The sequence below is a fragment of the Gordionus sp. m RMFG-2023 genome, chromosome 1, assembly GCF_954871325.1.
Source record: "Gordionus sp. m RMFG-2023 chromosome 1, tfGorSpeb1-WG-v2, whole genome shotgun sequence".
NCBI lineage: Eukaryota > Metazoa > Nematomorpha > Gordioida > Chordodea > Parachordodidae > Gordionus > Gordionus sp. m RMFG-2023.
In genome coordinates this window covers 13,121,510-13,134,238 of record NC_088775.1, presented here as the reverse complement: position 1 = coordinate 13,134,238, position 12,729 = coordinate 13,121,510, and the positions used below count along the sequence as shown (strand labels likewise).

The window sequence follows — 12,729 nt, the reverse complement described above, 5'->3', positions numbered from 1 at the left end:
AAGATATAAATTTATCAGAGATTTAGATTCATTTATAAAAAAAATATTAAAATAGCATATTATACACAAGGAATTAATAATATATTATTTTGAATTATTAATTAATACTATATATTAATATTATAGATTTTGTTAAATTAAGCCAATTTAAATTATGGCTAATCTAGCAATAAATTATTCATTTTATATAATTGTATAATAAAAATAAAGTTTTGACCCCTTCTCAATGCCTTTTAGCATAGACTACCAGTTTTTGGCAAAATTTTAGATTATGAGCTAATTAATATACTCAATGTGGGAACATAATATCCCATGCTCATATTATCTTGCCCTTCCAAGCTTTTAAGTGAGGATTTTGTAAGACATAGATTTCTGAAATAATATTTGCTAGAATGTCACAAATCTGACAGCCAATTATTCTTTTTATAGCCAATGCTAAAGATTTTCGTTTAAGATTTTTTGGATCAATCCAATGTGCGGTCACTCCTAAATAAGCTCTAAAAATATGAATATCATATTATAAATCAGAAAATAAACATTTTTATTCTATTGTGCGCCCAGCAATCTGCTGTTGTACAGATGTAGGAGACATCTGATATTAATATTAAAGATTCTTTAAAGCTAAAATTCTTGCCATCAATGTCTGCCTGCAAAATATCTTAGTACGTGGAGAAAAAGTGTTTATCTTTATAAAAGAACCATTATCCACCAAGGATAATGGTTAAACAGTATCTATTATAAAGTTCATTATGACTTTGACAGCCAATTTTTGTACACCTGGTGTTGATTAATCCAAATTGATTAATTTTGTTTGAATTAAATTTGATTTAGATGTGAATGTATCCTCTTCCATTACCCCAAAACATTTGTGATATTTTTCCTTTATAATTTGAGGTGTGAACAGTCTAAATTTATAACAGTAATACTTAGAATAAAAAAAATTATGTAGGAGATAAATACATAAAAATGATTGAAATAACTATTTTAAAATGTTTTAAATAATTTAGATAAAATTTATGAATATATATAAAAAAATGATTGGTCTTTGATTTAAATTTATTTTAAAAATCAAGGATTAGCCTACACATTGATATTAAATTTGTTTAATATATTACCTTTAAATGTTTTGTCAAATTAAAGCTGCTTGTATGATTTGAGGATAAAATTTTGCGACACATCTTGCATCAAAACCGATATCCAGTAGTAATTTTTTCTTCATATTTTTTGAATTTTGGGAAAGGATAATCTATATTTTTCTCATTTTCCAAAGAAATTTCGCTATCTTCAACAATCTCACACATTTTTAATAAATAAATTTATAATGCTAACTAGATTTATAATGTATATTTTTAAATATAAATTTCAAAATTAAATTAAATAAAAGGATTATAATTTAGATTTAATAAAAAATATAATTTAATAATTTTTAGATGTATTTATTATATAAAATTAAAAGTAGCGAGCTACCGCTATCGTTATTTTCTAAAAAAAAGTAGCCCGCTAAAGCTACCGCTACTGAAAAAAGTAGCGCGCTAGCGCTATTTTAACAACACTGATAATTAATAAGTAATTTTATTACTAACATTTGATTATTTAAATAAATTAGATTTATATTTATAAACAGAATAATCTTGATATTATTTTTTTATTATACAGAGCAGAAATAATTATGGATATTTTTTTTTATATCTAATTGAATCTTATCATTTAAATATTATATTTATATGTGTTTTATTATACAAAAAAAAATATCTCAGGATTCGCACAGCATAAAATTAACAATAATAATTAAATTTAGCAATTAATAAAAATTTAGGCAAAAGTAAAAAAATGTTTTTATTTAAAAATAAAATTATTAAATACAAACTACATTTAGCATCAACAAGTTTTCTTTTCGATGAGCTTTCTTAGTCTTTTCTTTCCTTATTTTCTTCTCCGTTTTATGCAATATTTCATCTTTATTTTTTACCATAATGTTGTATAGTTACTATATAATTTAATAGAATATTCGTTTTAATAAAATATATTATATAATGCTTTATAAAATGTTTACCCTTACTCATGATATGCCTGTGATTTCGAGGATGATGGTTTGAGATTTTTATGCGTTTTTGAAGATATGAATAGATAATCCTTTTAGCACTTAAGTCAAACCTATAACTTCCATGATTATAACAAATACTAATGGATTTAATGCAAAACAATAATTCCACCTTTTACCCTAAACTTTTACTATCCTACCTCGTACAACTGTCATTATTGTAAATTCACAGTGGCATATCCAGGATTATCTCATGGGGTGGGGAATTAAAACCTCCCATTTTTTGAACATTCTTGCTTATATCTTAGTCTATGTTAAAATTATTTTAAATATTTGCATATATACTTACAAAAATACGAATCGAATCGAATAATTCCATTATTCGTATTCGATTCGAATTATTCGTATTAGTTTAAATCGAATAATTTATTATTCGTATTCGTATGAATAATAAAATGATTATTCGATTCGATTCGAAAATTTTATTTACCATGAATTAAAAAAGATCTATTATAAAATTTATTTTGTAAAATTTAACTAAGGATAAAGACAAACAAATTTTATTAGTGAGACAAAATAGAAGCATACATATATAATATATTTATATACAATGTGGAAAAATCAATATAATATTCATATCTATAATGTAGAAGATAAATCTGACAACAGCCAATTTTTCAAACATAAAGTTTTTCGGATTGTTTCCTCCTTTAACGACATTCTGTATTTTGTAACCATATGAGCTCCAAGAGAAAAGAATCGCTCACATGGGGTTGAAGATCCCTGTATCGACAATATGTCCCTCGCCATTTTAGATAACACGGCATTACCAATATTTTACAAATAAAGTGGTAAAAACTTTAGGCAAAAAGTCAAATTTATGATTTCTCCATCATCAAATGAAAGAGAAATATCAGGTTTGCCCGTCATTCTTGATGTGATGGGATTAACAGTTTATTATAATTGTATATGTTATGTGTTATATAAATTACCTTCTTCGTCCATCTCTATCATAAAAAAAATTTCTAAAGTAATGGTCTATTATGAGATAAATTAAAATGAAGTTTCAAAATTTGGCGCAATTTTTATTATTCCACTAGGAGATTTTATTAAATTGAAATAATTCCTAATAATAATATATGATTTATATATGATTATTTTCCAATATATATTAATACTATAAATTATTTTAGTCAAATAATTCGATCGAATAATAGATAAAAAATTATTCGACGAATAATATATTTTCCTTATTCGATAATTGTGTTATTCGTATTCGTAAAATACGAATCGAATCGAATATCGAATAACAAATAATTCGTTTTAGGTATATTTGCATATAACAAAATTTTAGAGAGTATATTTCATAATAGATTTATTATATAAAAATACTTTAGCATAAATAACATTCGTTTAGTTAATCATGTATTTATTTTTATTATTTAAAATAAATATCAAAATGTAGATATTTTATGCAGATTAAAATATTAAAAATTTTATTGTATAAAAACTATTTTAAAAAATGTAATTTAACAATTACATAAAATATAAGTATTTCTTATGCAAATAATGGTATTTAAAAAAATATGACGATATTTTCAAAATATAATTAATACACTACTTTGATTGAAAATAGTATTAATTATATAAATTTAACTAAGAATTCATTTTACGAAAAAATTTGATTATAAATGTTATATATTAAAAATTTAATCATATTATAATTTTTTTTATTTAAATTTATAAAGAGAGGCCTACTTTCTCTTAGATTTTACTAATTCATCTAGATTCAAATTTTCATCTAGAATAATTTCCTTATAAATATTTAATAGGGCTAATCCATTTAAACCTTTTTAATTGGTGGTATTTCTTAAATAGGTTTTTAAACCTTTTCAAAGTTGAAAAAGACCTTTTATTAGTGCTGATACTAAGTGATAAGTTAGCTAAAGTAATTAATAATGTTTTAATATTAGTCAGGAAATCCAAAGTGCAATTACACATGGAAAGGGCCTGAGAGCATTTTTTGGTCTCAAAAAATACTCTATTCTGTCAGGATTTTTATACCAAAGTCTGACATCACAAAGTAACTTATCATATAAGACAACTAAATAATCTGCGTAAAACTCTGGCTTGACATTTTTTGAAATAGGAATAAATTAATGATTGTTTTTTCATATTGACAAATATATATATTTTTATAAAATGGAATATGACAATTTAGACAAATTTATACAATGCAAAATAATTTAAAATTTATTTAAAATATACAATAATGATAAAAACTATAGATCAATTCTTATTTATAATAAAATAAATTAAAAACATAAAAATAGTTGTTTTTAAAATTTCAATCATTTATTATAAATTTAATAAATTAAAATTAAAAAATAATTTCTCACATGCCTACGCCATTGTAAATTTATATATACTATTTATTTTTATAATAAATTTGTGCAACAGCGTGTCTTTTTAGATCTACAAATGATGTACAACTTCTATCCATTAGCCTAAGCATTATTTTATAATGCGAGAACAAATGGCATTTTAAATCATTTTCTACCAATTATGAATGTGACAAAGTTTTGATAAATCCTATTGTTAAGAATTCAAGACCTTGAAATGTCTGATTAAATTAAAACTTTTGTTAAGACGAAACTTGTAGTTTTCTCATTAATCACTCGTTTTTTCTTCATATTTTTTGGATATTTTAAAGTTGTCCTCAAGAGTTAATAAAATCATTTAGTACATTTTAATAATTTTTATTTAAAAAAACTTAATTTTTAAATTCAGTATTATGAATATGATATTTTTTCTTACAGCTTGTCTTCTGGCACCTTCTATAACAAGTAAATAAAAATTTAATCATACTATCACTACTTACTATATATATATATACATATTTTGATATAAACATCATTAAGCACTTCCGACGAAATTGAAGGAAATGGCTAACTATTACCATAGTTCGCCCAATATTGAATTAACTTATTTAGCACTGGAATTGTGTCTCGATTCGACATTGATTGATATTAAAGATGGTATCAGCACATTAAAGGTATGGAAAAATTCAAGCTACGAATATAAATGTTTTCTTTATAAATTCTTTCTCAAATCTACCACTACCAGGCTTAGAGAGTGTGCTCAATTCTTAAAACATAAATTTATAGATAATTATTTATATTGTCGATTTCCTTTGTTAAATTATTTTTTCATAAATGATTAAATTTTAAGTATAACATAATTTTATTAACGAATGATTACATCATTTAAACTAGAGGGACACCACCATCAATGATTCTAATCAGGAATATAATTTGATTCACATTTAAATACTAAAACTCAATTATAATGAATTTCTTTCAATATTTGTCAATAAACAAGGTAAGATAATATTAGAAAACTTGAGAATGAAATTGAATAATGGAATTTTCCAACTTTATAAAAAAATTTTAATGAGATAAATATTTCTTTATAATTATTAGTCATTCTCATTCTCCAATTATTATTATTATAAGATCTATTAAATTATTTTTATGAATTTTATCAATAAAATCGCATAGCACAGCATCCACTCCATCCATGACCTCATGATCGAAAAGGGGGATAGGAATCTTTTGCCTTCCTGTATCTTCTAGGTAGTTGAGAGTAGTCCCCTATAATTCAGACTTATTCTCAATAATTAAATATAAACTTGTTATCATCAAAGATTATCTATTTTATCATTTGAATCGTAAGTGTCAGGATTTTGGTAAGCGGGCTTAAAATATTATTAGGGGAGTTTTTTTTCCTCGTAAATTTTATTGGAGGACTTGGCATATTGCAAGCATTTAGCCGGGTTGAATTTTTCTTTAAAGTAATTTTAATTTTTCACTTTTTTATTAAATTTTTTTTTAGAAAATTTTAAGACCAGGTTTAAAAAAAATTATCGATGTCGTGCGATTTAAATTTTGGTTTTCGCAGCATATATAGTAAACGCGATGTGTTCAAGAGTGCGAAACTTTTCGTTATGTGATTTACGTAATCAAGCAAATGATAGTTGCTATCTACGAAGCAAAACGATGAAATCGCAACGGCTTGTTTACATATATTTCAAAGAGTATTATAGCCATGGAGAGTCAGCTGTTATTTTGTTAGTTTTGTTTCACATCGCTCGATCAAATCGTGCTTACTAAAAACGCAGCGTAAAGTTATATAAATTAATTCCTTTGAAAAAATCATTTTAGAACGTTTTAGATTCATTTTACTTCTCATATTATTTTTATAATTTCACTATATAAAAAAACAATTTACAAAATATAGTTTCAAATTATTCAAAATAAAAAAATTTTAAAAAAATTCGTCGGTCTTGGATTTAAGATATGTGATCAAAAATAAAAAACTCGGTCAACAAATTTCCAAAAAAAAATCCCCGGTTTTGGTATTGAAAATATAATATTCAAATCCTAGCTGGTCCTTAAATTGTGACCTATACGGATCTCTGATTATGGTCATTATTTTTTTAAAAGAAGAGTTTTCCTTTATTTTTTCTTTTAAATGAGTAATTTTATGCCTTTTCCTCCTTTCCCTTTTCCTCCTTTACCTTTTCTTCTCTTTCCTTCATCCTTCCCATTTTCCTCCTTCCCCTTTTCTTCCTTTACCTCCTTTCCCCTTTTCCTCCTCTACCTCCTTCCCCCTTTTCCTCCTTTACCTCCTTTCCGCTTTTCCTCCTTTACCTCCTTTCCCCTTTTCTTATAAGGTAGTCAATTGAGATTGGTTTTTAATATATTATACCATTATTATATTTACTTATATTAAAATAAACAATGTATATCTGAGAAATTGTGAACAATTAAGACACATCCATAAAAAATTGACTTTTCTATGACTTTTAGAATACTATTTTAAAAAAGTTGTTTATACTTAAAACAAACCAAAGTATGGTGTCCTATATGAAAACTTTTTTGGCCTAGACTAAAAAGTAATGGCACAGCCTAGCAATTTTTTTAAAAATTGAATTCTTAATTTAAATATGAAATATCGGGCCTTTATACTTTGCATGTGCCTGGTTATTTGGAATCTTAACAATATATTTCAAATCCCTACACCATTTTCTAATCTTAATCTACTTTTAGGATTCATTTGGAAAAGGAATAATAGGGAAAATATCTCGTGATAACATTTTTAAAAATTAAGAAAGTTCCATAGTAAAATAACCTATTTCAAAAAAAAATGTTTGCCTGTATATTAGTGGAACAGCACTACCTAAACCAGACATTGATTTTTAAAAAGGGTTCTACAGGCATGTCATGTCAATATTTTTATCCTGGTCCCGAAGAAATATACGCAAATTGCCCGGCTCAAAATTTTGCGGTCGGAACGTGCATATCTATGATGCACATAAATTTTTTCTTATTTAAAAAAAAAATCAATAGCAAATGAATTTATGGCTAACCAACAGAAGTAGAATCGTAGTAAATATTATGAACTATAAATACTTCGATCGATCAAATGTTTTCGATGCCCATCAAACTGAAGCGTATTTAAATAACCTGCTAGAAATCGATTTTGAAAGTAAATTAATTCTTTATTTAAATTTGGTTATTTTTTTTAATGTGTTAAAAGAGAGCAAACAATCTCCTTATTCAAAACACATAATTGTCGAGGATAGCGATTTGAATCAATTACCCGCTGGGCGTGAGATTGTTGTCATATTGATAACAAATATTCCTCAAAACAAAAGAAAAAATTTTTATAGTATCGCAAAAGAATATCCTAATAAAAGTAACAAAAACTACCCTTTTTCATATGCATTTATTAACATCTAATTCGAAAACATTTTTTTACATTTATAATAGAAATAGTGGCCTTCAATTTTTTTGTACGTGAGGAAGCAGACCCCGGCAATCATCACAAAGGAGCTTATCTCTATCCAACCTTTTCTCAATTAAACGAACATATTACGGAAATTCGTAATCTCCACAGAAAGCCCACTTTTTAATTATATTATTAAACTTGACTTAAATTAAAATAAAATATAGAAATTGGTTTTCGCTATTATCATTTACATTAGTTTTTATAATGTGTTTCTTATAGTAATATAAATAAATTTTAGCTTTTGCAAATACAGATATTAGAAATCATTGACTAGCATTAATTGTAAAAAGTATTTCTACAAGTTATAATTTTCAATACTACTCTTGTAAATGATCCATCTTAATCATTGGGTTTTATGGAATTAAAAATATTAGTTAGTTCTAGTCTAGATTTTTATATTTTTGGTAATAATCTTATTTCTCTATACTAGCTACTAAACTAATTAAAATTGGTCTAGGTTTTAAAAATTGGTGCTCCCAATTGCCCTGTCAATTTCCCGAAGATCTGAATAAAGATATAATTTTATAAGCATCGGTGTTACGAGTAGGTAGATGGAACTCCCCAAACAATTTCTGAACTGTTGTATTTATTTGAACCCAAACCCGCAGCGATATTTGTTTTGGTTCAGATCCTATCTTAAATTAATCATGTTTACTATTTATAAATGTTAATAATCTTATCATTAAAAATTTTTTATATATTATATACAAAAAGTAATTATAATCATATAATCTTAAGTTAACAAAATTTTACATATGATTATTAAGGCATGATCCCATGGCCACTTATTACCCTTCTTTTTATTATTAAATGGCTCTTTATATGATAAATATAGTTTAAGATTCCTATTATTTGGTGAACATAGCTTAAAGAGAATGCAATTTTTGTTTAATAGGTTACTGAAACGTTCAAAAATTTTTTTTATTAGATTAAGTTGAATAAATAAATATATATAGATAGGGTATTATATAATTACACATATCATGTACTTCAGATAAAATGACCAGTCAATCCCGATAGCCATTTATCTTCGGCACTATGTAAAAAGATTAGTATATAATATTTCCTTAATAATACATCCGGTATTTAAACTCTAAAACAACTCGATCAAAAAAATTGGGAAGCCTTTAGAACAAAGATTTTATTATAAAAAATTTTTGACAAAGAATTAGTGGAAAATTTGGAATAAGATTAAATATTAAATATTTTTAATCAATTTCCAAAAATAGAATTATTCATCAGTAAAACTATTATTTATTAATTATAGTTCCGTCACAGGTGCACAAATGACGCTTTTTTGTAATCTGTCCTTTTTGCTTTTGGTAGGAAGTTAAGAACAAATTGTGAAACACTTCCAATATCTAAAAATAAATTTATATAATTTTTAATCATTATTATTAGAGGTTTTGAGCCAAGGATTTGCAAAAAATTTACAAAATGTGGCGAGTTGTAAAATTATTCAGATTTTTAAAATCATGGCAATTTTTAATCGTAAAATTATATAATATCCAGCCATGCTATCATTGTAAGTGGTTAATTATTGATAATTAAAATTATAATATTATAAAAGAATTCAATAACATTATTCCTTCTATTCGTTCAAAACTTAGTTCCACCTCTAAGTGTTTATTAAATGTCCAAAAATTGTCAAATTTAACTGACTACCTGTAGTCTAAATATAAAGCTAATTCTAAAAATTTTTCTTGTAAGGTAATTTAGAGTCTTTATCGGCTTCTTAATTTGACATTTATGATTTCAACTGATTATATTGAGGGGAAAAAATGATATTAGGGCTGAGTTTTATTCTATTGTACAATGGTTTTAAAGTAAAATCCATATTTTGACTATATATTTAATATTTTAAAATAAATTTGTTTTTGTTTTAACAATAAATACAAAAACAAATAAATATTGCCACCTTAATAATATTTTATTCGCTCCGGTAGTCTCAGACACCTGTGGATCATTCGGACCCCAAGCCTTAAAATTATTCAAAACAATAGGGCAAAGGTTACGATTAATCACAGGTGATCCGAAAGAAGGTTTCTACCTCCGCCCAAAGGATTTCAATCTTAATCTGCCGTTCAAACTGTATATTCATTCATGGGTCATTAAGCCCCGTGGACCACACCTAATTAGATATCCCTCTTTTTTTTTTTTAAATAATTTTTTAATTTTTTTTTTCTTAATTTCCCTTCTTTTAATTATATGTTTTTATATTGATTTTTTTGTTTTTAATATATATTTTTAATTCAATAGTGTATATAAATGTTCATGTTTATGTTTTAATTTTTTTACCGAATAAAGTTTATTAAATTTAAAAAAAAAAAAAAAAATACAGTTAAATATAATCTAATCAATTTTCAACAATGATTACAAGTTTCATTTGTAATTTTAAATTTATTAAAAGATTGTTTAATAAATTGTTAATTTGAAGTTATGTACAAGTTAATTTTTTGTTTAAATTTTGTGATATTTTCATATACTTTTTTAGTGTTATCGAACTTACAATATCAGAATGTTATTATATAATAAATGAATACAACAATTGTATGACAAACTTGAAATCCTTATTATTGTTCAAGCAAAGACTGCTAGAAGAATACGAAAATATGATCAATAACTGTAAGTATTTTTTTTTAAACATAATTATTCAAAATTTTTGGCCTAGAAAAAATTAATATAATTTGACTAATAAGTGAGTGTTTACTATATATTATACATTTCAAGATTTACATTTTAAAATTATATCCGTCATTATGATAACCAAGCTTCGCTACGTTTACAGTATGCACGAAAATTTTTCGCTACCAAATTTACATAAAAACCAATAATAGGTATAAAATAATTTATAAATACTGAGTGAAATGGAAATCGGGACAACTGCTTACGTCATTTCGCTAGTGACTAATTTCGAGAGCTATAAACAATAATATGGCATAATAAAAGCCATAGACATAAAACATTATAAAAATATAATTCACAAGATTCAATTTATCATTGTAAACATTACTCTGGTATCATGGAAGAAAGCTGGATTAAAAAAAAGTTAACGCGTCAAAAAATGTATTTTTATGCAAATTTTCTATTCTATGTTTCTTATAAATGGGAAATCATTTTAAGCAGATATTAGCAGTAACAGAAAAATAATTAGCCTCATTTTTTTTAAAAAAATAATATATTGGGTGTTTGTTTTGAGGATAATGGAGCGATTGATTTTCTCATATCTAACCTACATATAGATTAAATTTAGTCGGAGAATCATAGCTCATCTACAAAAATCTCAATGGCCATTTAATTTGCCTCGTGTAATACTTTCGGTGATATATGGCAAGGGACCTAATGTCAAAAACGGTGTTTTAATTGCAAATTTTATCCAGATTTTTAGATCATATTCAATAATTCCTATCCTAAAAGAGAGGATATGTGAGATTATAGTTTGTTAACTGGATAATAATGGGAGGATTGTTTTATGGCAAAGCTAAAACTTAGCATTTATAATCGATAAATAAAATGTGAATTATCCTTTTTAGTAATGCTGATTCGTATGCTAACTTTAGTCAGGAAGCACCTTACTTATTAATTAAAATAGTGATATATTTAACCTAGTCTGATTTTTTTAAAAAATAAAAATTAAATGAAATTAATAGGGTATTTAATTTTGTAATGTATCAAGTCTTTATGCTGGGAAAATATACCCTTTTTTATCGTAACCATTTATTAGCTATTTTATAATATAAATTTCGGAATTGAAAGCTGTAATAGATTGCAATTTTGATAAATTTTGAAATTTAAATTAATTTTGATATTTATATCATAATAATTTTTTTTGAAATCTCTAAAATGTCCTGCTAGGCAGAATTAAAATCGACGTAACATCAACAATAAAATATTGGCCCAATTTATGATGATGAAAAACTGTTTTAAGATGAATGACATTTAATTTTATATTCCAAAATACTATAAGAATAAGGTTAAACCTCCACTCTATCGCTAGTTTTCGTGTTTACACTTTTTAATCTTAATATTTTTAATGAATTTGTTTATTACAAATGGATGTTTTTTATGTATAGCTTTAAAGTAGAAAATATAATAGTTCCATACATCTTATTTCTATCTGTAAATCTAATTTCCAGAATAGAACTAATCCTCTATTTAAAAGTGGTAATTAAAGGTCTTAATCTTTTGGCTCTAACCCATACAACTTCTGGTAATAAAAAAATTATTATAACTTGACCAGGTCCAACTTTTATATTTTTCAATTTTAATCTTATAAATAATGATATAAAATATTTCCTACCTAATAATTTTCTTTATTATTAAATTCAATAATTGCCATTTCAAGCAGAGGAATATAAATGAAATACAACATTAAAATTATTTAGGTCACAGACCAGCTAGGCCTATATTTTATATTGCCTTCAGCCCTGCAAGTTTTTACAAGTTATTTATACTCCAAAAATGGTCAGCATATTATTTAAATATTAAAAATATAATTCCATCTTTCTTAGACGTTTACATCTGGAAAATGTTGAAGATGTCATCCATAATACAGGGCAGACATGACTTTCTGTGTCTTACCAATTGCTAAATATTTAGGCATAGATAGCAGCAAATAAAATAAAACGAGATTTAGTCTGATATATTTTTCGTTATTTCATGCTATAAAATCATGTCAGGGGAAAAACTTTTTGATAAGACTGAGCTGAAAAATTAATTTTCAGGATTCTCATTCCAAATTTTAAGTAGCAAATTACCCAGGGTTTTTTCACATTACTAAAGACTCATTGGATTATGCACAAATCAGTCAGTTTGGTCTGTTGCCTAATTAAAAA

General features: G+C 25.0%; 1 protein-coding gene across 1 annotated transcript; it reads left to right on the top strand.

Annotated features, from left to right (window-relative positions):
- Window positions 1-4,769: 4,769 nt before the first annotated feature.
- Window positions 4,770-8,142, top strand: LOC135925518 (uncharacterized). The gene is made up of 5 exons (XM_065460892.1): window positions 4,770-4,887; window positions 4,963-5,096; window positions 7,453-7,591; window positions 7,643-7,801; window positions 7,876-8,142. The coding sequence occupies exons 1-5, from the start codon at window positions 4,836-4,838 to the stop codon at window positions 8,016-8,018; spliced, it is 627 nt and encodes a 208-aa protein (XP_065316964.1). The 5' UTR covers window positions 4,770-4,835; the 3' UTR covers window positions 8,019-8,142.
- The last annotated feature ends 4,587 nt before the right edge of the window (window positions 8,143-12,729 follow it).